Source organism: Drosophila pseudoobscura, chromosome X (assembly GCF_009870125.1).
Source record: "Drosophila pseudoobscura strain MV-25-SWS-2005 chromosome X, UCI_Dpse_MV25, whole genome shotgun sequence".
Taxonomy (NCBI): domain Eukaryota; kingdom Metazoa; phylum Arthropoda; class Insecta; order Diptera; family Drosophilidae; genus Drosophila; species Drosophila pseudoobscura.
The window spans coordinates 48,048,748-48,075,139 of record NC_046683.1 but is presented as its reverse complement, the minus strand read 5'-3'; the positions used below and the strand labels follow the sequence as shown (position 1 = coordinate 48,075,139).

Genomic DNA, 26,392 nt, shown 5'->3' with positions numbered 1-26,392 from the left:
CTCCTGCCACTTTTCATTCAGTTTTTAACTATTCCCATTACACCGTTCAATGGTATTTGGGTTATTTCCTTTTAGTTGCAGCTATTTAAATTGTCACCCACACACTGCACCGTGCCCCACCTTTTAGCCGCTCCTGCAGCCAGGATATTGTCTGTCCCTCCCCCCTCCCCCACCCTCACCCACCGAAAGTATGCTCTAAATATTTTATAGTCTCCCGTCGAGATTTTATTTTCGCTTTTTTTTGGGGGAGGGGGGGAGTGGGGGACATTTTTATTTGGTTTTGCTGCTGTTGCTGAAACTCATTTATTAGTTCCGTCCGTATCCGTGGCCGGGTCCGTGTCCGAGCCCCCCCCCCAACCCCTTTAGACCCTCTTTTTAGCCATTGTTATAAATGTTTGGCTGTCAGTTGAGCTCGAACTGTGACTGCGACTGCGACTGTGACTGCGACTGTGCAGCCTTTGCGGCCATGGCCCCAAAAATTGGTTACACCAAGAGGGTGGGGCACAACGGACACTGGCAGAGCCGTGTGGGGGGCGGTGGAAAACCTCTTTTTATTATATCTGTCTGGTGGGCGCACTCCGGTTCCGTCTTGTGTTGGATTTTGGGTTCCCTTCGGTTTTGGTTTTGCTTTTTCTATGACTTCCGTCCCCTCCCCTGTGCCACAACCCTTTTCACACCCATCTATATTGTTGCTATTCTTTTTTGTAGTCAAAAAAAAAACAAGAAACACTTTTTGCCACAACTTTTTCTGGTTGCAGTTTGGTGGAAATTGCTAAATAAATGCAAGTTTCTTTTGATTTAATGGCTTTTATAGCCCATTTTGAGAGGGGGAGAGGGAGAGCCTGTACAGTTGTGCCCAAAAGCGACGGCAGGGATGGCAACGTTTTCGTGGCAGCTTCCTTTTATCTGTTTGTGGGGCAAAAAGTTTGGCGCTTTTAAAAATAGCATTGAAGGAATGTATAAAAATTTGCTGGTGGATAATGGTTGCCAGGTTTCGCAGCCGCCGATGCTCCAATTTCGCAACTTTTGCCCAACTTGTGTACCGCCAGGCAGCCAGTCAGCCAGTCAGCCAGCCATCAAATGTCAGCAATAAACTTCAACTTGTGCCTTGTTTGCCTTTCGGTGCCCTAAAAATGTTTAATATTTCAAAGCAGCCCGGCCAATATTCCCACGGACGAGCAGCGCCAAGAACCTTAAATCCGAAACCCCCCCAAAGGAGGACCCCCAACCCCTTCGCCATGATGTTATTTATATGACAATTTCGCTTGAGCGCGCGTTAAAATATCGCCGACAATATTTTATGCTCAATGCCTTGGCTCATGTTTTGCCAACAGCCAAAGCTCTGGCACCCCACTCTCCAATCTCCGACTTCCTCCCGTCCCCCATTCCCCATCCCTGCTCCTCTGGCTATGATAAACTTGGCAAATTTATCCTGCTTTGTGCCATACGTCTTTTGGCACAGTTTCCGCTCGAGACATGTACCACGAAACCTCCGGCTCTTCCGTTGATATCCTCCCCCGTATTTGCACTATTTGCACAGTTTACAGCTTCAGTTTTTAGCTACGACTTCGAGTCTTTTGAGTCTGTGCATCTGGTAGATACTTTTTATTCCTGCTCAACTCGAGGCAGACCAAATATTTGCCATCAGAAAGAGACCAAAACAAAGAAATGCAAGCTCACGCATAGACTCCACCAAATTGGAAGCGGTATTTGGGGCATCCACCCAACCAACCAACCACCCAACCACCCAACACCCGACCAGCGTTTCGCGACGTGAGGCTGAAGGCTGAAGGCTGTGTGCCAGAGTGAAAGTCGCTGTGGCAACATCCACTCGTCTGTGAAATAGAAAACGAAACAATGGATTGTGGATGGAATGGAATGGGTGCCACCGAATGGGTGGTGCTTAGGTGGGGCATATATCGGAATGGAATGGAAGGGAGTGGAGGGGAGTGGAGTGGAGGGGAGTGCTCTGCTCTACTCTGCTCTGCTCTGCTGCAGAGTGGCCGCCGGGGGCCGCTTGGCAATTGCGCGTCGCCACACATGTTACTTCCAATTTTGCAGTAATGGTAATCGCGGGCAAAAGTTTCCCTCCAATTGAATTGAGCTGGGGATCTGGATTTCGGAGTACACGAATTGAACGGAGTTTCACTGGCAGTTGATTTGTGTTTATTAACCACCGAACGAGCTGGCCAAAAGAAAAGAGAGAGACAGAGACGGAGACTGGAGGAATGGAGATTGTAATCATGGAAAGAGGGCAATTTTCAAGGGGATCCACGCAGTAGAGTTCGTTCTTTCTAATGAAGAACTAGCAGGACATTAATTGTTTGATATTTGGTGACCCCGACATGGGTAAATATCTTTAAAAACTCTCCTTTAGGCTATATTTACGCATTTCTAAGTAAGAACTAAGCACAACATGAAGTCTGGTTTTCAGTGGGAAGTTTTTCTATATTTGGTGACCCCGACATAAGAAGAATCTCTTTAGTAACTCCCCCTAGGTTATGCCTACGAATTTCTAATCGAGAACTAAGGAGATCATCAAGTTTTCTGCTCAGTAGGAAGTTCTTTGATATTTGGTGACCCCGACATGGGAAGAATGTCTTTGGAAACTCTATTTTACGTTTTACCCATAAATTTCTAATCAAGAACTAAGCAGAACAACAAGTCTTCTGTTCAGTAGGAAATTGTTTAATATTTGGTGACCCCGACATAAGAAGAATCACTTTATGAACTCTATTTTAGGTTATACCTATGAATTTCTATGTAAGAACCAAGCAGAACGTCAAGTCTGCTTTTCAGTAGGAATTTCTTTGATATTTGGTGACCCCGATATGGGAAAAATCTCTTTACAAACTCTCCTTTTGGGCAATACCTATGAGTTTCTAATTAAGAACCAAGTAAAAAATCAAGCCTGCTTTTCAGTAGGAACATCTGATTTCTGGTGACCCCGATATGGGGAAAATCTCTTCAAGTTCAACCTATGTATGAGTATAGCTTCAGAATCATGGAATGTGTTGGACAATCTGTAATTTTTGGTAAACCTTTAGCTGGCAGGACTTTGCTCCCCTTTTGCAAAGTTCAACAGCTCCAAAATGAGCACTTAAAGAGGCCTCCCAGTGAGCTGGCTCATTTGTTGGTCCTGTTCTGGTTCAACGAGGAAAGCTCCCTCAGCGGTAATCTCTCTGTCTTTTCCTCCCCCGCACCAAAGGACCCACAAAAACCAACAACAACAATGGCGCGCGGCTTTGGATTCAAAAAGTATTTTATGGGTCCCTTGAACATTGAGACTAGGAGACGGCGACAACGACGATGACGACCATGAGGAGCGTACGGGAGAAGAAGGCTGGAGGGGGGAGAAATATGAGGAAATGGAGAAGGTGGATGATGTCGACGACAAGCCAAGAATTTTGGCAAAAGTTGGAACTACGACCATGGCTTTTATGGCATAATTCCTAGCACCGTACTCGGTATTTTGGCTCCTTCTTTTGCTCGTTTTTTTTTTTTTTGGTTTTACTGCCTTGCCAAAAACTTGAACAAGGAAGAGAGACAGAGAGAGAGAGAAAGAGAGAGAGAGAGAGGGCGATAGAGCGAGAATTGGCATTGGCAAGAAAGTAAAGAGTAATACCCAAAGCAGTCATAAAGTAAACCAAATATTTTACATATAAACGACCGCAAGTCGATGTCGTAGTGGAGGCCCCAGACGACGTCGCCATTTTAGCCATAATTTTCTTCTTTTTTTCTGGGGCTTGGCTCCCTGCCTAAGCCCCAGACCCCAGACCCCAGCAGCGGCGACAGCCAAAAGTAGGTAAAAAAGTTTCGCCCATCGACCTTGCCATCTAGGAATCTCCTCTCCGGCACACGGCACCCGGCACACGGCACCCGGCACCCGGCACCCTGCACTTCCGTGTGTCTGGAAGTTTAAAGCCCAAGACAAAGTTATATGTGGCAGACAATAAATCCCGAGCTATTGATCCTTGCTATATGTCTTAAACAAATTTATATGGCAAACGGAAAACTAACCCATATATATACTGGACTTATTCGAGCGGAGGTGGGGCCGAGAGCTAGTGGGGATTTTCTTTTTTGATAAACGCGCATATGGCGCCCGTAGCAGCGCATGTCGAACATAAACTCTCCACGAAATCTGCGAGGACTGCGAGGAGCTGACGGTGGGGGATTTTGTGTGTGGTGCATTTAGTGTCGAGGGCTTTAAAATTAAGGCGCGATAGTGGAAATTCTACTACAAACACGGCTTAGCAAGTTGAGATATAAATTCTATGAATAGAGAATGCGAATGGCGGGATTGTGGAGGAGGCCTGGGTGGCAGGATGATGACCCTAAGTGGAAGAGGAAGCTTATATGTTATGGATTAAGGCCTTAACAGAAGACTGGCAAGAGGTAACAGCTTTAAGAACTCGTATCGGATCAATCCTTCTCGTGGACCCCTGGGCCGGTCCTTGGACCTACATCTTTAAGAGATGCTTGAGGCCAACCGTTTCCGTTTCAAGTGAGGCAAAAGTTTGCTCAGCTCTAAGCCAAAGCAAATTAAATTGCCATTGGCCTGGGCACAAATGATTTTTTCTTTCTGTTTTTTTTTCCTTTTGGGTGGGGGGAAAAGTTTGCCAACTTTGGCCATCATTTCCCCGCTCTTATCGGCAAAAGTCAGCAAACAGATCGGATTTGTATTTAAATTAAGCATTAAATAGTAAAAAGGTAAAGAGAGCGCTAAATGAAAACGGTCTTGGGGCGGACGGGATGGGGATTTTCCTGTATGCCAGGCAGAAGGACGAGGCGGCTTTTGGGGCCTTACAGCGGCATTTGCTGACAGGCATTAGAAGTGGAGCCGTCGCGACACTACCCACCGGATGTCCTTCGCCCTCTGTCCTCCCCCCGCCCCGCCCGTCGGCCTCCCCTTTGTTGCTGACTCGACACGCCTCACCTGCAACAAGCAGCGGCAAGTGGAGAGAGTGCGCGGTGGGGTCTCTGCTCTCGGCGAATGCCTGAACCTGGACTTAGTGGCCAGGACAGCGTCGTGGCCCATAAATCTTTCGTAAAATCGCGGCCAGGCGCAAAGTGCACCACAAAATGGTGAAAATTGCACGGCAAGGATGTAACAAAAGGGATAGCAGATAGCAGATAGCAGGCAGAGGGAGAGGGCGAGAGAGCGAGGAGCATCTAAGCAGGCAGCTTACATTTCTCTAGTCCAGGGCTGGGGCTAGTCGGATGGGTGGACGGGTGGATGGAGGGGCCGGGAGACCGTGTTTAAACGGGTGTGCGTAAATTTAGTGCGCTTGAAATTTAGTCTCACAGTTGCGCTGATTTACTTGGCCATGGCCCGTTCTCACCTAGCCACCGTTCAAGCACAGTGGCACAGTGGCACAAAGGCAGCACGGTTGTGGATCTTGGCTCTTGGATAAATGATTGCAAGATTGAACAGCAAGCAGCAAAATATTAAATTATATACATATATTATTATAAATTATTATTATATTATGCTATTATAAATGATAATATTTTATAATCAAATACAAATTATATAATAAATCAAGAATAAAAGAATTACTTCAAAATTGAAAATAAATAAAATTAAACAAAATAAATTTTAAAAAATACGGAATAAAAAAAAATAAATAAAAAATTGTATTTTAATAATACATATATTATTATAAAAACAATATACAAATTATATAATAAATTAAGAGTACAAGAATTACTTCAAAATATAAAATAAAAAAAATGAAACAAAATAAATTTTAAAAACTAAAGAATAAAATAAAAATAAATAAAAAATTGTATTTTAATAATACATATATTATTATAAAAACAATATACAAATTATATAATAAATTACGAGTACAAGAATTACTTCAAAATATAAAATAAAAAAAATGAAGCAAAATAAATTTTAAAAAATAAAGAATAAAATAAAAATAAATAAATAATTGTATTTCAATAAAACAGTATTTTTAAATCATTAATTATTCCAAATTATATTTATATTTTTTATATTTTATTTATTATGTTTATTAATATTTGTTATCTGTTCCCCTATTATTATTTCTCCATTAAATTCATTTTTTTTCTTGGGTAATATATTTTTTATAAGTTTTATATTTTATTGTTTTTATTATTTTTTTATATGTATATTTATTATTATTATATTTTATTATTTGTTCCCCTATTATTATTTTTCCATTAAATTCATATTTTTTTGTGTTGGGTAATATATTTTTAATTAGGTTTATATTTTATTATTTTTATATTTTTTATATTTATATTTATTATTATTATATTTTATTATTTGTTCCCCTATTTTTATTTCTCCATTAAATTTATATATATATTTTTTGGTAATATATTTTTAATTAGTTTTAAAGTAAATTGAAATCAGTAATTATCCAAATCCAAATTAGTATTATATTTTATTTATTTATATTTATTATTATTATATTTTATTATTTGTTCCCCTAGTATTATTTCTTCACTAAATTAATCCATTAATTTGTAGTTGTTTAATATATTTCTAAATAAATAAATTTTTTTCTGTTTGCTCTAATTTTTTATTTCCTATACTTTTTTTTAGATTTCGGATTTGGTAAATTAAATCCTAATGAGAATATTCATTTCTTAAATTCCAATTCTCTTCCACATTCGTCCCAGTCGAGTCCCTCTCCACTCCCCTCTCCGGTTTTCTCGCTAATTCCGTCCCACTGTGGCCGCATTGAAAATGTTCCATATTGTTTGCATTTGCTTTTAAATTTCCACGCTCAACAAAGTACAGGGGAAAAAAAGCGAGTGAAATAGGAATAAACTTTTGCCTACTGCCCCGCCAAGCCCCCCCTCCCCCCTGCCCCCTGCCCACCCCTCCCTGCTGCAGCACTGCAGCACTGCAAACGGAGGGACGTCACATGTGTGTGCAAGAGTTATACTTCGTGTGGCTGGAGGTGCGCCAGCAAAGAGCGGGAGAGCGGTAGAGGGGGAGAGAGCAAAGAAGAGCGGTGGTTTTTTTTGCCTTAAACAGCGCCATTGTTTGTGCCCAGGGCGGGGAGAGAGAGAGAGCTAACCAGACTCATTTAAAGAGAGAGGAGCACCCCGACCGACCCCGAGACATGAGTTAAGTGCGATGGCGAAATTTATGCGAAGAATGCAGCGGCAATATGTACGGAGTACGATGGTGCAACAAGAACAGGCCACCAGCCACCAGCAACCAGCAACGGCAACGGAACCACATGGTCTGCCAGCATTCCTCGTCCTCCTCCTCGGCCTCCTCCTCGGTCTCCTCCTCCTTCTGCTACTCTTCTTTGCTGTGGGTTTGCACCCAAAAATAAAAGCGAGTAAGGACCACGGACACGGCAGCAGGCAGGACTCTCTCTTTCCTCTTTTTTTTTTTGCCTCTGTTGAATAATGTTCAACCAAAGGGGGAAGGGGGAGAGGGGGAGAGGGGGTGTGCGATGAGGCGATGGAGAATCATTTGCCACACGTCTCTCTGCCTCTTCGCCTGCAATGTGTGAATAAGTGTAAGCTCTATAAGAAGTTTGTCCATTTTGTGTCTGCTTCTTGCTCTCCTCTCTCTCTCTCTCTCTCTCGGTCTCCCTCTCAGTCTTTCGCTCTTTGGCTCTTCCCCCCCGATTATCCATTGTTTGGGGCTGTGGCTAGGCATACAGTGAAACTTAATAAGATTTTAATTGAAGCGCAAGAATTTAATTAATTTAATTATGAATACATAAGCAGACAGCAGCGAAACAAAGAGAGATGGCGAAGCATTGGGGGGGGGAGAGAGACATGATATATGTGAGAGGTAAGCCAGCAGAGACACAAAAGACTTCCCTCTCTCTCTCTCTCTCTCTCTCTCTCTGCGGCTGGGAATGCAATGAAATTGCAAATTTTGATTAAAGCATGAAAATCTCCTACGAAATGCGATTAAGTCTTAAAGGCCGGCACTAATGCCTTAGAAGATACGATCTTGGGTTCCTAAAGGTCCGCTTTGGGGGGGGAACACTCCCCTCAGTTGATCATTAACCCATTAAAGCCGGGCCAACACTTGCCACAAAAGTCACGTTCCAAAGTTCTTTTGTCAGCGGAAAAATTCCTCGCAACGCCTTTCTGGCGCTGTTTTAAACGCGTTGCGACATCGCTCCAGTTTTTTTTTGTATAGGCGCGCGAGCGTTTCATGTGCCAAATTGGCTTCCGCATTCAGATCGAGAGAGAGTGAGAGAGAGAGGGGGTGGGGGGTTCTGCTGGCGTGACATTTATTGAGGGGGCTGGAGAGAGAGAGAGAGCGAGTCCGCCAGAGAGTCTGGCACGGGAAAACAGTCATTCTTGAACTTAATTAAAGACAGAAGAGAGTTTTCTTTGGGCCGGCTTTCATTAATTGAATTACTGTTTTCAATTAAACGCGAATGAGAGCTCATCAAATGCAGTTTCCAGCTGCATAAATCAATTAATTTAGCCTGGCATGCAGCGAGCCATTGACTTGGATATCAACATCATGATTGAGCTTGATTCATTCAATCCCGAACACTTGTACATCTGTTCGTTTATCAATTATTGCTTTTCGGAAAGGAAATGTCTCTCAAAGAGGGGTTCGGCGGCAGAAACAGCGACAGCGGCAGAAACAGCGACAGCGGCAGAAACAGCCACAGCGACAGCGATAGCGACAGCGTGTTCCCCTGCACAGTTGACCGACTTTGAGTTATTGTAGTTGCTGCTTCGTTGTGTTTGATTTTCATTAAGTCTAGCCTCCTCCTTCCCCACCCCTGTGCACCATGTTGCAAGCTGCCAGTTGCCAGTTGCCAGTTGCAGTCGCAATTACTTGCGTCATTAAACGGGCGACCGTTCAACAGAAAGAAATAGCCTTCTACCGATCTCCTCGGTTTACTGTGCTGCTCAACCCTTGGGTGATTTATATTACTTTGCAAAAGTTTCCAAAAACAACAACAACAACAACATTTTCAATTGAGTCGCTTCGCTGTGCTTTGCCAACAACATTAACAACTTGCAATTAGTGTTCAATAGTTGTTGCTGTTGTTAACCCCAAGAAAGTCACGTAGTCGGAAAAGTCGCCAGTCGAAAGATGAAAAGTTCCAACGGAAGGGGGCGTTGGGTGTTGCGGGGGGGTTCCAACAAAATCACATTTGATAATCCATTTAATCCGTTTGCAGCCACAGAAACCCTAACACAAAATCGCCTTGGTAAGCGGAAATAATCGCAGTGGCGGCAAAAACCGCGTGCACACTTGTCTCGCCGAGCGTTAAAAACCGCAGAGCGACAGGCCCAACAGAGTAGAGCCGCTGTGGCCCCAATTAATTGTTGTATTTAGCGTAAAATGAAATGAAATAAGTGACAACATCAATGCGAATTAAAATTATTGTCGCCTGGGTGCCTGGCTGCCAGGCGCTGTAACGCAATCAGTTTCGATTTGATTACCTTTAATTGACTTTTCAGCACTGGTGGAGCAGCACCGACGTCATCAGCATTTAACACTTTTTATTGTTGCGTTGTTGTTGTGGGCTCATTAACAATTCAAACAGAGTATTTGTCTGTCCAACTCCGACTCCAACTCCGCCTCCAACTCCGATTCCGATTCCGACTCTTTATTTATTTTATTTTAATTCAATTTCAATTTGAATGCCGGAACTTTGTTGTCAAACATATTGTTGTAACTGAAACGAGAATTTAATGTGTAAAAAAATCATAAATTATTCAAGGTAAATTTTTAATAATAATTCAAAGAGGTACGCATATTGCCAATTTATGATTCGTTTAAAATATTCATTCAAATGGGGTCCTCCTTCTCCTCCTTTTACGGGTTATCTTTTTCAATTTATTTTTCAAGGAATTCTCTCTTTTTTTTTTAATTTGGAATTTTAATTATTTATTTATTTATGTTAATGCCTTAATGGTTCCAATCAATGCATCAAAGGGAAGTCCAGAGATCACTAATTGCGTTATATGTACAATATTTGGAGGCATCTATGGGGGGCTTCCCCCGAACGGGTGGGGGCGGGGGGCGGTGGCGCTCGACTCGCGTTTTAATTTTGCAACATTAATTACATTTTTTGCCTGACTTTTGATTCATTTTCCCGTGCAACTATTTGGCATAGATAAACGCTGGATAATTATTTAATATTCAATTACTCAAATAGCAATTTTGTATTTAAACAAACAAAAAAATTCGCTTAACAAATTGTTCGAGCATAATTCATAAAATGTTTTATACTCTAGTTTTATATTTTATTTTATTTTTTTTCGAGACTGAAATATTTCCGCAATTTAATATGGTGCAGAGGGGGAGTGGGGACGGGGGGGAAAAGCAAATGTGAACCGCAACACAGAAAAAAAAATATGTGAAAATGTAGAGGAAAATAAAGAGGAAAATGCAAAATGCTCGAAGGAGGGGCCCCTGCCTAGTGCCACTGGGAACTGTCTCTCGTCTGGATCCCAGTCGCAGTCCCAGTCGCAGTCGCAGAGTCCCTTGTTCCTGTCCTCCCCAGTCCGTGGTCCCTGTTTGTGTCCCTTGTCTTTGCTGGGCTGCTGCTGGGCCACCATACATGGCAAGTGTTGTAAGTATGTGCTTAAATACGCATTTATTCATACAAATATGGCCAGAAGGCGTCTGCGGCAACCGCAGAAAGCATCAGCAGGAGCAGCAGGAACAGCAGCAGCAGCCGGCAAAACAATAAAAGCAAGTTGGGAATGCTTGTGGCACAAAAGGGACGTCTGCCGACTATCGGAGGACCCACGGTTCCCACTGGAATATGGCAGATGCCTCTAGAACAGGGTCCAACTGTTGGGTTTCTCTTTTAGCATATATTTCAGGCTTCTCTTGGCCGTTCCATCATGCCTCTTGCTACCCTGTGGTCACTCTATATGGCAAAACGCAGAACGAACGAATTTCCATGTCGTCGTCGTCGTTGTCGTTGTCGTTGTCGTGGTTGTTGCTCGTTAGTTGCGCATCTGATTTGCCCACCGAGGAGGCAGGAGGCAGGAAGCGAACCCCATGCTGGACCCCATCCTTGGCTGCCCCGCGGGCATCCCCCTCTCCACCATCGGCCAGGGCGAACATGGCGCAAATGTGACAAATATGGTCATGAAGTGTGCAAGTGACAAGTCTAACATACTTACAAATTTTCATGGGGACCCACGAAAACCCGCCCGCTGCGGGTTGGCTGGCAAGAGGCAAGAGGCAAGAAAAACCTCACTCGAGGAATTCTTTTCTGCGTTTTCAAATATATGTTAATGATGCCCAACGAGGGGCAAGAGGGGCACGGGCAGGGGCAGGGGCACCGGCAGGGGCACACAATGATTTCCAGTTTTCTCTCTTTCTTTCTCTCCTCTTTAGTTGGCCAAAACGTATTTCCTGTCTTTCCCGCATTACCCAACACCTAGGCACCTCTTCAGCTGTTTTTATTTTAATGATTCTCCCTCTCTCTCTCTGCTTTGGGGAATTGAATAAATAAAAAGTTGATTTGAATATGTGCAAACTAATGCCGGCTGAGGACCGAAGCCCGGAGTCTGCAAATTAAATTTCAATTTCAATTTTCAGCGGAAATACGAGTACAAGGTTTTTCTCTCCTTTCGGGTGGCTCGTTAGACAGGGAGAGGCTCGATCGGGGATCTTCCCACAGGAAATGCGTGTCTCCTCTCTACCAAAACGAGAACATCTCTCTCTCTCTCTCTGGGTTTCTGAGGACAGGCCATTGACAGGAAATGACAAGAAGTTGCCGCAGCAACTCTTCTGGCATGCCACATGAGTCCGCGGGGCACGCGGGGTACGCGGGGCACGCGGGGCACGCACTTTGTCTCGATTTGAGACCGTCACGAAAATTACATAATTACCCACAATAAATTGTAATTTTCGCTTAGATAAACGCTTTTCCATGTACCCCCCCAGCCGTACCGCCCCCCCCTACCCATAGAAGGCCTATTTTCCACTCTGTTGTGGTTGGGTTTTTTTTTGTTGTTTTGTTGGTTTCCATTTGGAAACGACATTGACTTTGCTTTGTGTCCGCCTCGCATAAATTAGTCTAAACAGAAACAGAGGTGACAATGGAGAGCCAGAGAGCTGGAGAGCCGTAGACCCAGAGAGCCAGAGACCCGTAAAGCCCCGCTGCTAGGCACGTTTTCCAGTTCAACAAAAGTACGCGCATAAATTGATCAAATGAGAGCACGGCTCGACACCCGACGCTCAAGGCAGCCCCACAGTCAAGTAATTTATACCGATTGCTGGGAGGAGGAGGAGGAGTACGGAGCAGGGGGCCAGGGGGGCAGGGGGGCAGGGGGGCCAGGGGGGAATAAACATAGTCCGAGTACACTGTAAATTTATAATTTAATTTCTAGAGAGATTTGTGTGGCCCAAAATCAGAGACTGACAGACACAGCCTTAGCCTGAATGTTTTTAGCCAGGACACAGCAGCCAGGGAGAGAGCGAGACAGCAAGAGAGCACATATGTACAAATATATATATGTATATATATATTTGACAAATTGACTTGGAATCGATAAATAATAATTGAAGGCCTCAGAGAAATGATTGAGTCTGACTTTTGATAAAAGCAATTTCAATAAATAAATGAATTAGGTCAATGCAGAGCCCCCCCCCCCCCCCCCTCTCTCTCGCAGCCCCTCATTAGGGCTGACACGCCCACTAGACAGACTAGTTTTTGACTCTTTTTGAAAGTCGTGCAAGATTTGCATATTTAAACGCACAAAAAACAAAAAAAAAACAAAACTTTGAACTAAATAAATTTCCGTGGAAATAAAAACAGCAACAAAATCGTTGAAAATTCAAAATCAATGGCAAATAAATGCGCATAACGTTTAGCGTAATTACGTGTCTATATATAAGCCACAAAAATGCATATAAACACCCATTTAAATATATATATAAATGTATGTATATGTTATATAGAAAATTGTTTTCCTTGATAAGCTTTAAAAGTGAATTTATGAATATATATATTTTTATGTATAGATTTATTTCAAAGGTTAATTGAGTGCCGATGACATAATAAGCGGCTAAGATTAATCTTTATAAATGGTAGATTCTTTTCAAAGTCTTGCCTTCCACGCATATGATTTATGCTAATTATTAACCCCCACCCCACCCCACCATTCCTGCCCTGCCTTCCCTGTTGGCTTATCAGCGGATTTCCTTCATTTCCTCTAAGCACTTTTTTTTGCCTGCCTGCCTGCCTGCCTGCCTGCCTTTATTTGCAGGCCATTAAACATTTAGGGCCTGGCCTCTTAATGTCACTAAAAGCGTTGCTGGAGGAGCCGAGGAGCGGAGCAGAGGAACCTTTGCATAAATCGATCTGAGGTCTGAGCCTGTCTCCGGCTGCTAACTTATTTATCACAATGACCCAGCGCCTCCCCTTGGAGGCCATTCCACATTCGCACTCGCTGGACCACACACAGAGCCACTATTAGTTCTTGACTGGTCTTTTATTTTTTGTGTCCTCCTCCTGCTGCTGCTTCTGGGAGGCCTCCATTATGCCTCCTGTTTGCCCCCCCCTCCCAGATGAAGAGTCCTCCTCAAGTTGGTCAAGACATTGTCAGGGGCTGGGGCTGGGGCTGCCCTTTTTGTCATTTCAGTTTTGTTTACTAAGCGGAAATACACAACAACAAAAAATACAAATACAAATACAAATATATATATATATTGTATATTGTATATACTATATTCGTACAATCTCCCTTTTGGTTGGGGGGGGGCCTCTAGTTCCTAAGTAAATAATTTATTTATGTGCTTGTTTACTTGTTCCTGGCTCTGGCTTTGACTCTGGGGCTCCTTTGTCATGTTTGCCCAGAGCTTAGAAGGTGGCAGTGGATGACGACGACGACACGGCTCTCTGGTGTTCCCTAATACCAAATGTATTTTGCTTTATAAATAAGAAATCAATTGATTTTATTTACAACTCTTAAGGCGCTTAACAAGCCCCGCCTACACCCCTCGTTCCCCCTCTGTCCTGCCCCCCCCAGTTTCGATTTCAATCTGAAGTTTGAGTGCCACGGAATGCACTCACAAAAGTTGCTCATAATGTTTTCTTTCGTTTGGTTTTTTGTTTTGTTTTTGTTGTTTTCGCTGAAGGCAGCACTTTGCCCATTTTATAATCAAATTTCAAGCTGGTTGGAAGATCTTCTCTCTGTTTATGTCAGATTTCCCAGGAAACAGTTCTGTCGAGGCATGCAATTTTGCGGCACAGGCACCGCCCCCCCCAAAAAAAGGGCCCCAAACAGTTTCCATTAGCAAATGCAACCACAGAAGCTCCTCCTCCCTCCTCCCTCCCCCACTTTCTGGCTCTCTCTGCAAATGTATCTATCGGCTCTTCCACCTCTCGCTCGACTAATTTCGAACCAATAATTTGCACTTAACTGGCAGTAGTGCTCCACCCCTCCTCCCCCCCCCCCCCCTTCCCCTGCCCGGTTTCGAGTTACTTTCATACAAAATTCCCTTTGAAAAGCCACAGTTGTTGCTTTTTTGGATGGATGGATGGATGGATGGAAAACTATCTCCCGGTTTTGTTTTTATTTGCATTCCCCTCGTTTTGATGTCCGGCAAAGTATTTCCGTTTCTGTCATGGTCTCGACACCACACATAAGTTAGTATTTGCTCTGACAATAGACCCCCCCACGCCCACCCCCACGCCCCACCCCTCGTAGCAGGATATTCCTCGGCTCCACTTTGCCACTCAATCGAACCGGTGGGGGCCTGGCCACCATTTGTCGTTGACTTGGCTCTGGCGCTGGCTCTAGCTCTATCCATCCATGACCGCCCCCCTCCCCCCCTGGGCTGATTCCTGTTCTTTTTGGCTTATAATTTGTAGAGCCAAAACTTCACAGGCATCACTGTGGGCCAAAGCTTTGTATTTGCATTCGATTTTCTCTGGATTTTCGTTTGTTTTTCCAGGGCACTCCTCTATCTCTGGTTTCGGTATAAATAATGGTTGCTTTTTTGATTTCAAACTATAATTCAATGGCAAAAAGGCAGCAGCAATCGGCAGGGGGGGGGGGAGGGCTGTGGCAGGGTTCTCCCGTATCCACAGTCAATTTAGTGGCGCTATGTTGACCATTTTTGGGTGGCCCTGGCCCCCAACCAACCGACCAACATGCACAGCAACGCCTCTTCGGCCGTTGAGCCAGGACTGCGAAGCAGACCCCAAGCACGCGTTGAAGCTGCTGTTGCTGTTGCTGTTGCTGCTTCTGGCCATAAAAAGTAAGACAAGTTCCAGAGCGACGCGTTGCCAAAGCTGTCCCAGCCGCTTGCCACGGCATCTTCTATGGCTGTGGCACTGGCGCTGCCTTCGACTGGGGCTCTGCCTCCGACTGGGGCTCTGCCTCTGCCTTCGACTGTGGCTCTGCCTCCGACTGTGGCTCTGCCTCTGCCTTCGACTGTGGCTCTGCCTTCGACTCTGCCTCTGCCTCCGACTGTGGCTCTGCCTTCGACTGTGGCTCTGCCTCGACTCTGCCTCTGCCTCTGCCTCCGCCTCGACTCTGCCTCTGGTTCTGGCTTGTTGTCAAACGTAGCTGTTAGATACAATTACAGTTAGCCGCAGATATGTAGCTGAAGCTGTAACTATACAGCATCGAGACCTGATCGGCGGCACTTGTGTTTGATGTCTCCAGCAGTGCCTCAGGTTCTCCCTCCTCTCTCTCCTCTCTCCCTCCTGCCGTCTCCTGCCATCTCCATTTTCGTCTTAGTCATGTGCCGGTGGTCTCTATCTCCGTTGCCATCTGATACAAGTCGAGACTTTCAGATTTTTATTGTTCATCCCCCCCACCCCTCCACCCCTCCACCGCCCCACCGCCCGATAGATGTATCTGTAGCCGTATCTGGTGGGCATCAATCGGTATCTGTGTGGCTCTGGAATTTGCTACATATCCAAATACCTGAGGGGCGTGTGAATCATCCGATACGGCTCTGGCTCTGACTCTGGCTTTGACTCTGACTCTGCCTCTGACTCCAATGCTGCCCATTAAAGTGCGACAAGTGTTCCAGCGGGGGAGAGGGGAATTGGGGGTCAGTGGAAAATTGCATAATTGCCATGCTGCGGATAATTGCTGCTCCGATGAATCATCCAAAGATCCGCATGGCACGGCCCCAGCGGATGACCTGAAACCGAGCGGAGAGCTGGCTGCCGGATTAAAAAAAAACCAAACAAAAAGGGAGGCAACCATTTATTTTTTTATGTTTTTTTTTGGGTAATTGCTGTATGCGATTTCATTATATACCATCCGTACATCGTCCATCGTCCATCGCACATCTCACATCTCACTCTACATCCAAGGCGAAACCAGTTTGGTAGCACTTTCAGAACGCGGCATTTGAGAGCAGTGCAGAATCTAGTTTTCGAGGCCCAGGCCCTTCTCGAGGCGGGCGCATTCCTCGACGGAGCTAGAGCCACTGCACAAGTTTGCCATAAGCGAATGGCCTCATGAGCGGGAATTCAGAGCGGGATTCAGAGGTTTTTGGTGGGATATTTCTTTAGGTCGAGGGTTCACCATTCGATGGGAAAAATACAACCTATACTATTTTCCCCGATAGTATTATCTATCTAGTATCTATCTGGTATCTATCTGGTATATATCTGGTATATATCTGGTATCCATCTTTAATATATCTATAATATATCAAGTATATATCTAATATCTATATAGTATATATCTAGTATATAACTAGTATATATCCAGTATATATCTAGTATCTTTCTAGTATCTGTCTAGTATCTAACTGGGATATATTTTAAGTATCTATATAGTATATAGCTAGTATATATCTGGTATTTTTCTGGTATATATGTAGTATCTATCTAGTATCTATCTGGTATCTATCTAGTATTTATCTAGTATCTATCTAGTATCCATCTAGTAAATATCTGGTATATATCTAGTATCAGTCTAGTATCTATCTGGTATCTATCTACTATCCATCTAGTATCTTTCTGGTATCTATCTAGTATATATTAAGTATATATCTAGTACCACTTTTTACTTTGTCAGTACTTTGTATGTGATGTGGTATTTTTTGGAATTAATTTTGTTTTTTTGATATTTTACCGGTATTTTTGTGTGTTTAAATACCACTTTTGCCTTGATTATGCATGCATCCCAAAAAAAAAAATATGTTCCAGAATACAATTTCACCCATATCTAGATAATTCCATAAACTTCAATCTTAAAACCCCTTTAAAACCACCAAAAGCTTTTCGGTATTTGGTATGTTTTGTGGAATTTATTTCGTATTTTTTGCATTTTACTGATATTTTTTGTTAGTTGTAAATACCAAGTTTTCTTTAATTACTATTATATTCCATAAGAAAGAATTTTTTAAATTTTTTTTTGTATTTTTTTGTATTTTGCCGGTATTTTTTTGATTACGATTTCCTCGATTACTATAATATTCGATAAGAAAGATGGTTCAGTATGCAGTTTCTTCCCCCAAATGTCTCTTACGCCTAAAAAATAATTCATTTTTTGGTGAAAATTGCAACCATTTCATAAGAGACAGTGTTGCACAATACACCAAAATTGGTCCCATCATAATACTGTCTCGGGGTTGGAATCGTTTGCCACTTGCTTTTTTTTTGTATCTTCTAAACGTAACCTCTGGCCGTATCTATTGGATCGCTCATCTCTCTTCCAGTTATTTCCAAAAATCTCCACCGCTATCAATCCTCACAATCGCAGTCGATGGCCCCACATTTTTATACTGGAAAATCTTTTCCTGAACATAAATTAAACCCAAAGAAAGTTTCGCAGACCCGCCCCATGGCACGGGGCACACACAGAGCAATTAAAGATTAAAGTCTCATCCTCCACTCGGTCTCTGGAAATGGAAGACCAACACGTGCTAAGCTTATTAGAAGCCTTGATTTCTCATCGGGCGAACAACCTCTGGGGCGCCCCGCCCGGCCCCGCCCAGCCCCGCTTTTTGTGGCCAAAATCAAGACATAAATCCCAGCCATGGATGGCAAACGGCAACGGCAATGGCAACAGCAATGGCAACAAACTAATAACCAATAAAAAGTCTTAAGCCATCTTAAGCTCATAAATGTTATTTTCAAATACAGAAATAACTGTACGAGAAGGCGGGATGGGGCTGGGGCTGGGGCTGTGGCTGGGGGCGGGGGAGTCAAAGGGTAGCTCTACGAATATATGTATAATCCCAGAACGTGTGTGTGTGCGTGTGTGTGTGTGTGTCCCAAAGGAAACCATTCAAGTTGAAAAGCCCTTTTAATAAGCATTTTGGCCAGAGTCGAGGAGCGAAGGAAAATGCATTCTGGCTGGCAACAAGTGGCAGAGTGGCACAGAGTGGGGCAGAGTGGCACAGAGTGGGGCAGAGCGGGGCAGGCCAGAGTGTGGCTGGGGTTAAGGAGAAGCCACTTCAGTTGATGTTTGAGTGAATGAATTCGAAAGATGAGGAGCCGAGCGGCAGCCGAGACCCAGACACAGGCCAGAGTGAGGCCAGAGTCGGGCCAATGATTGGCATTCGTCAGCAGAGCAGAGAAAAGAGAGGAGAGAGGGTAGAGAAAAGAGAGGGTAGAGGCTGCAAGGCTGTAAAATAGAGCAGCAACAGTTGTTGCCTCAGAGCTGCCGTTGCTGCCGTTGCCGTTGCTGCCGCTGCGGTCATGTTGCATGCTGAAGATGACAGGCTGGCTGCCAGTCAGCGAGGGCTGCACGAGGAGTAGCCTGTCTCTCAGTTCTCTCTCTTGTGGCTGGGGAACTCCTCAAGCCACCCATTTATCAATTTAGCTCCACGGCTCACGGCTCACGGCAGCGGCCTCCTCGCTGCAATGCTGCCAAGCAGTTGAACTTTTAATTTGATGAATGATATACATTTGTCTCGAGTGCGAGACTCGAGAGTGAGGCAACCCTCTTGGTCTGCCACAGAGATTGCCGCAAGTCAGCGGCCAGTAATTGCAGCTGGGGAGACTGGGGGACGGGGGGACTGGGGGACGGGGGGACTGCCGACTGGGGGACGGGGGGACTCCGAGGTCCGAGGAGGCTCGCATCAGATCGGTTTGCCTGGAAATATTTGCACAGACAAGCGGGAAACCGAAACCTCTCTCTCTCTCCCTCTCCCCCTCTCTCTCCCCCTCTCTCTCCCCCTCTCTCTCCCTCTCTCCCCCCCTCTCTCTTTCTGTCTCTCTCCGATCTGGATCTCGTCTTGGGCTATATAATTTTGCTTAGCTGCAATTATGAGATGTTCAGGGGCTGATCTTCAACGAAAAAAGCAGAGAAGTCGGGGGGCAGTGGGGGGGGGGGCGGCACATATGAAAACTCCACCGGAAGCTTTTGCTTGTGTGTGTGTGTGGATCTTTTGTGAATCAAAAGCAGAGCAGAGGCACCGCAGAGGCACCGCAGAGGCACCACAAACTTGTTCTTACGGTTATCTGGTGGTGCCCCCTCCTTGTGCCCCCTCCTCGTGCCCCTTGCGGTGCGTCGCCGTCTGGCAGATGCCAACAGCCAACATCCTTAATTATGACAATCATCTCAGTTGGATGTTCATTTCTTGACTCGGTTGTTGTTTTTCTCTCCCCCCCCCCCTCCCCACCCCTTTTGCCTTCGACTGATCTCTGATCCAGATCCAGATCCAGATCGGTTGCTGCCCCTCTGCCACTCTGCCACACTGCTGCTCTTCTTTTGTGTGCTGGTATGGGGTCATTTCTCGATATAATCAGCTTGGGAGACACCACAGAGACAGAGAGAGGGAGAGAGAGAGGGAGAGAGAGAGAGATCTTTGGCACAGTTTCTTCGCGAAACACTTTGGAATGTCTGCGTCTTCGGTTGGGGGTTGATTTAGTGCCAGGGACCGGCGATAAGGCAGGCAGTCGAAGGAGCCTACAGACCGTGAGAGCCTTATTCGGGTGGACCCCAAAGGCTATTCGGGATCCTTTGCTTCCAATGGCAATGATTCTTGGGTATCCCCCCCCGAGAAAGGGGGATCTCCCCTGTCCCCGGCTCGACTGAGAAGTTTCTAGGCGCTCGCTCGCTCGGCTTTCACCCCGGGGGCAACTAATTACTTTCACTGGTCCACTGGTCCAGCGTCGTCATTGCAAATAAGGCAAAGCCGCACAGTTATTATCATTTTCATCGTCATCGTGGCGCGTCGTGTCTGTAGGGAGGGAGGGAGGGGGGAGAGAGGGGGGCGCCCCCCGAAAGGTTAATATGGCAATTAGCCAACTTTGCCGAAAGAAAGAAAGCCAAGAGCCACAGATACACTCGCAGATAACTTTCAAATGCCATTAGGGTCGTCGAATCGACAGGTTCTAACAAATGATGATTCTCTGGCCCCACAGGGGGCGCCGGGGGGTGGGGGGGGGCATCTGCTGGCTACGAATTTCAACAGATTTACGCCTCTATCGAGGAGCTCCACAGCTCCACAGCTCCACAGCTCAACTTGCACATCAGTTTTTTCAAGTGTTTATGACGGCTCCAAAGAGGGGCAAGGGGGGTGGGGCGAGTATCTGTATCTGTATCTGTATCTTGGCTTTTGTTTCTCTCTCTCTCTCTTTGAGAGTCTCCCCTACATTCGTGCCTTGGTTTGTGCATTGATTGATTCAATCTTTCCTATAGAGTAGAATAAACCCCTCCAAACCCCCCCCCCCCCCATTCCCCTGCAAATTTACATAGAATTCCCATTGAGATTAGTGTATATCATTTTCCATATCGCCGCTGACAATCTGTTGGGCATAAATCTCCGCCACATCTCCGCTTAGATCTTGGATCTGCAGTCTATAAATTTAAATTAGTTGGGGCGGGGGGGCGGGGGGGCGCGGGGGGTGTTCTGCAGGTGTTTCAAATGCCAAAAACAAGTTTACATTCGGATCTGGCTTATTTGCCAGCTAATTTGTGGCCTGAAACGACTCGGAAACGATTCTGAAACGACTCTGGCTGGAGAGACAATAGACAGCTTTCGGGTGGGGCTGCTTTGTGGCGTTCATTGTTTGACAATTACACAAATCTGAGGCCTTGAAGGTCGTCAACAGCGGCCATTTTTCATGTGTGAATTTTCACAGTTTTTTGGGGGGGGCTCCTCCCTCCCCCCCTCCAAGCCACATACAGATGTGCCCGATCAAAGCGACTCAAGCTAAGCTCTTTAATCCAACATATTGAGAACCTCGAGGGCCACTTACCCCAATGGGGAAAAAGAAACACATGTGTTTCCAATCACTCCGCTCTCCGTCTCCGTCTCTCTCGTTGAATAATCTGTAATAAAGAGCAAAACATATAAATTTAATAAGCTGTCACATAAATTTTCCACTCTCTCATGAGCACTTAAAAACTGAAAAACTCTCTGCTGCACGTACCGCGAGCGGCATGCCACTGAATTAGAGAGAGAGAACAAAAAAAAAGAGTCTAAAAAAAGAACTAAATGAAAATGTTTTGGCATCTGTTTCGATTTAAAGGCTTGCCAGAGACAAACCCCCCACACCCCCCCCCCCCCTCGACTAGAATGCAGACTAAGTGAAAATTAATAGAAGAGGGGGAGGGGTTGGGGCTGGGGGAGGGGGTAAACTTTCACTCGAATCGGTAACAAGAAACTTGAAATGACTTTTTGAACTGTGAACCGAACATGGAGTTATGGCGCGGACTGTGTGGAGCGTGGATTGTGTGTGCTCATAAATATTTGAAAAGTGTCTCTGTAACTGACACGCTGATGGTTCAGAGAGGGCGCACAGCCAGCCAGCCAGCATGCCACATGGCGCGGCGGCAACAACAACATTTTGACACACTTAAGTGTTGGACAGCCCCCATCATCAGCAGCAGTGATCTTCCGTGGAGAAGGGAACACACAATAAATTTGAAAATTATGAACATAATTCTTCATTAACAGCGCAGCGCGCCTCCGTGTGGCCCATTGATAAATTGAGAAAACTCAATGGAGCAGAGGCGGGGGGGCGGGGGGGCGGGAAGGTCTCTTCCCCCCCAAAAAACCGAAAGTGAAATGTAAACTTCCCACATTTTGCTTTCGTTTTACGAGTCTCCAGTCCGGTCTTTGGATATTGGGTGATAAATTGGCGATATTACGGCAGCAGATTATTCAAATATATTTCTTCTTTTTTTTTTTGTGGGCGTTAACCCACACACGAAAAAAAGAGGCATTTGAAGAATGCCAGATACAGAGATACAGAGAGCCATTTCTGATTGAAATAACGTGATTTTTGTGGTCCACTGGGGTCTGTGGATTGTGGCCATAAAAACTATGCCATCGATTGCGCCGAAATGGAGCGGAAAAAACAAAAAAAAAACACACAAAAAACTCGCACTCCCCGACGGGGAATTGAACCCCGGTCTCCCGCGTGACAGGCGGGGATACTAACCACTATACTATCGAGGATGTTGACTTCTCAAGGTCCAAGGGGGCATAAGGGGGGAGAGGGATCTCTCCTAGACAAGCCCAAGAGTGCCCCACAGATCTGTAGATTTATTCCTAGGTTCAAAGCCCATTTGAAACCATTTAAAATGGTATTTTTTTCCGCTTTTTCCCTGTAAAATTCTCTTGGATGCACACAACAATCTCGAGTGTTCCCGTTTGTGTGTGGCATGCCACACAGTCGCACAGCGATTTCGAAATCATTCCCACCTCATAACAGTCATCAGAAAAGCCGCTTCGCTTTGCTCTGCGCCACTCTGCCCCACTCTGCCCCATGCCACATGCAGCGACTGCGTTCGGCTTTCACAGCCCAATTCACTTTGCCGCAAAAACCGCAAGGTGCGTCGTTATATACTAGTAATGCCTCCACAGCAACAGCAACAACAACAACAACAGAAACGTGCATACCAGAAAAAAGAGAGCAACAATTATGCGAGCTGCCTGCCACACGGATTGCCACATTCTCTAGAGCGGCCGCAATCGCAGTCGCAGGCCGCAGCCGAAGGTGGAATCCAGCTGGGAATCTCTCAAGCCTTTCGTTTCGTTTTCCATCAAATTCTCGAAGCAAACATTCGCCCCCGTTTTTGTATTTATTTTGGAACCTTTTGAATTGTGAATTTATTGAAAATTGAATATGCAAGGGCATGGGACGGTGTCGGGGCACGGGCTGGGGCACGGCACGGTGTCGGGGCACGGTCTGGGGCTGGGGCTGGGGCCGGGGCTGGGGCTGGGGCCCGGCCGTCGGCGGTGCGTGATCTGCGGCATGGAGCCGCACGGCGAGCTGGACGCGAAGGGCAAAGAGCGGTACACGTACCCGCAGACGGCGCAGGAGGCGCGCATCTGGCAGCAGAGCATGGGGGCCAAGGACGTGTGCGTGGAGAGCATCCAGCAGAACTGCTGCGTCTGCGTCGAGCACATACCGGAGTTCGTGCGGCGCTCGAAGCGGCTGGCCAAGAAGCAGCGGACGCACGAGCGGCACGAGGAGCTGCGGCGCCGCAAGATCGGGGAGGCGGGCATCGACGGCTGCGAGTGCCCCGATCTGGAGGCGCCGCGCTGCTCGGTCAACGTGCTGCTGATCAACGGGGCCTCGCTGCCCTCGTACTGCGGCCGGGGCCAGTCCTGCGTCGAGATCCCGGCGGAGGGGCGAGGCGGCGAGGAGCCGGACGGCGGGGCCCCGGGCTCGCCCAAGCGGCTGTCGGCGACGAAGCGCCTCAATCCGGACGACTCGGACACGGAGATCTTTGTGCAGGAGTCCGAGTTCCAGGACGCCGGCGCCACCTTCCCGGACATCGACGAGACGGAGGTCACCGTCCTGCGCACGCCCGTCCAGGAGGACGAGCAGATCGAGCAGATCAGGAAGCCCTGCCCGACGGGCGGCGAGGGCCAGGAGGACGGGGAGGAGTGCAACGACCGGTCGCCCGTCTGCATGCCCGGCTGCACGGACGTGCTGGTCCTGGGCCGCGGCGTCCACCCCACGGACGTGTGTCCGTGCAACTGCGAGCAGTGCACCAAGCAGCCGACGGCCGGCCTCCGCGAGGAGGACGCCTGCTGCCGGCCCCCCTGCTGCCCGGACACCCAGGAGCACTTCGATCAGCCGCCCTGCGGCTGCGAGTGCGAGCAGCAGGTGCGCCGGATCATGGGCCAGGTGATCAAGACCCAGAAGCAGCGCATCAACGAGCTCGAGTCGATGCTCTGCAAGCAGAACAACCTCCACTCGGCCCTCCAGCGGAAGGTGGACGAGCTCTACTGCGAGTTCGGGCGCCTCGACGACGACGACCAGGTGCGGCTGGCCTGCTGCTCGAGCGGCCGCGGCCCCCCCGACTGCGGCGAGCTGCGGGACCAGGCCACGAGCACCGCGCGCTCCCACCACCACCACCCGCACCACCCGCACCACCCGCACCACCAGCATCCGCATCAGCAGCCGTCGGACAGGCGCCGCCGGCCGGAGCGGCTCAACACTAAGGACACGCTGCCCGAGGAGCTGCCCCACGTGGAGGAGGTGCGTTACTCGGACGACGGTTCGTCCGGATCGCCGGACTCGAGGGTCCATCACTACAGCGAGAAGAATCCGCGCAGGACGAACCAAAGGAGGACCCGCAAGCCGAGCTGGCTCTGCTTTGGCAAGCCCTCGGAGTCGGACAAGGCCACTCAGAAGTAATAGGACCCCACCTCCTCCCCCTCCCCCCCCGCACTGCTCGGGGCCCTGTGCAATCATGCAAATAAAATATATACAGTTTTTCCCTCTCTTTCGGCTTTCGGCTTTCGGCTCTCTTTGCAAATGTTTTTAACCCAAATATTTTTGTGGACATGCAATATTTATGTAGACAGCCAGCAAACACAGCACAGGGGGGTGGGTAGTGGCGGGGGGGTGAACAACCCCCCCGTGTGGAATGGCTTGCCACTCGAAACACCCCTCGGCGACAGCTGCCTGCAACATTTTTGTTGCCATTTTTATGGCTGTCCCCGCCGACACCCCCCCCCCCCCCCCCTGCCGCCCTGCAATTTAGGGAACAATTTTGCGCGCACAATTCCAAATGTTCATAAACACATTAAAATGATAATTAAAAGAAAATTCCCTCTTTTGAATTTTTCGCACATCAGCGGCAAAGTTAATGCGGCAAAATGTTGCCGCTGTTGCATCTGCATTATTTATTTATTATGTATGCAAATGCATTTAATTGCAGCAACACGGGGGACACAAGGGGGCGACACGAGGGGGGACAAGGAGGGACGTTGGACGCTGGGGGTTTCGGGGAAGTTTCGGTCTACAATTTGCATATTTTAGCATGTAATGAAATTTGTAATAATTCTGCAATTAATTGCGTACGTGTCCTTGTTCGTGTGTGCGTGTGTGTGTGTCTGTGTGTGTGTGTGTGTGTGTGTGCACTGGGCCCACGTAGCAGGCACTTGCTGGGGGAAGGGCGTAGGGTCCGCCCTGGGATTGCCTCGGCTGCTGCTGGCTCTGGCTTTGGGTCTGCCTCGGGCTCTGGGTCCGGGCTCTGGCTCTGCCTCTGCCTCTGGTCCTGGTCCTGGTCCTGGCTCTAGCCCTGTCTCTGTCCCTGTCTCTGGCTCTGTCTCTAGCCCTGGCTCTGGCTCTGTCTCCGCCTCTGTCTCTGGCCCAGTCTCTGTCTCTGTCTCTAGCCCTGGCTCTCGCTCTGTCCCTGTCTCTGGCCCTGTCTCTGGCTCTGGCTCTGTCTCTGTCCCTGGCTCTGGCTCTGTCTCTTACTGTGGCTCCCTATTTTCCCCCAAAAGAAAGCCATCTTTAGACACTTAACGATATAGGCCACTCAAATCAAGCCCTAAATATCATTTTTATCCATTATTTGTATCGATTATTTATCGATTACTCCTCGGTAATGTCCCAAATGCACATCAAACACGTTCAACGCCACAAACTCTACCCCAAAACCCCTCAAACCCCTTCGAAAAGTCAAGTCTTTGTGTGTTTCGATACATATATCGTACATATATATCGTTTAAAAGCCGATAACTCGACTAATTAGACAGCGTAGAACCGTTTGGAAGGTCTATATATGTTTTTCCACCAGGGAGAGCGATCTTTAAGCATTTAAATGGACATGCTTCATCGATTATTCATCGATTATTCATCGCTTACTTATCGACAACGTCTTAAGTGCTCAACAAACACGTTCAACGCCACAAACCCCTCAAATAGCCAACATTTTGCCCATAGAAGCCTCAAAAAGTCAAGTGTTTTGTCTTTATTGAAACCTATATCGTATAATTATCGCTTTTTTGTCATATTTAATGACTTTAATCCCTCAACAGCCATCATTTATCGATAATTATCGTTCCAGCACGTTCCCTTGCCCTTTCGCTTCTCTGTAGGCTCTTGGCATTGCCACATTCGAGGGCAATCATGTGGCACAGACCCCGACTTTGACCTGCACTTGAAGCCGCCCTCTAGGGCCGGTCTGCCTGCGTTGCCATGGCGGCAACACCTCCCCTCCCCCACCACCCTCCCCCCTAAACCATCATTGGTGGCTGCTTTACAAT

The 26,392-nt window shown here is 46.8% G+C and overlaps 2 protein-coding genes and 1 non-coding gene across 3 annotated transcripts in view; 1 reads left to right on the top strand and 2 right to left on the bottom strand.

The window, feature by feature from the left end:
- caps (capricious) overlaps positions 1-26,392 on the bottom strand; it is a 45,989-nt gene that overhangs the window by 6,149 nt on the left and 13,448 nt on the right. Inside the window, exons 2-3 of the mRNA XM_033381954.1 lie at positions 21,135-21,207; positions 9,427-9,662 (exon numbers count right to left, since the gene is read on the bottom strand). The gene's annotated coding sequence lies outside the window, so the exon portion shown is untranslated. The remainder of the gene's footprint in view (positions 1-9,426; positions 9,663-21,134; positions 21,208-26,392) is intronic.
- TRNAD-GUC (transfer RNA aspartic acid (anticodon GUC)) lies at positions 22,268-22,339 on the bottom strand. Its single transcript has one exon. It is a non-coding gene; the product is annotated as a tRNA-Asp (tRNA).
- Positions 22,931-24,569, top strand: LOC26533010 (uncharacterized). The gene has a single exon (XM_015179694.2). It carries the CDS (start codon positions 23,010-23,012, stop codon positions 24,531-24,533), a length of 1,524 nt encoding a protein of 507 aa, XP_015035180.2. The 5' UTR covers positions 22,931-23,009; the 3' UTR covers positions 24,534-24,569.

Coding starts and splice junctions, on each gene's coding strand:
- LOC26533010 (XM_015179694.2), top strand. CDS start 23,010: ATGCAAGGGCATGGGACGGTGTCGGGGCACGGGCTGGGGCACGGCACG.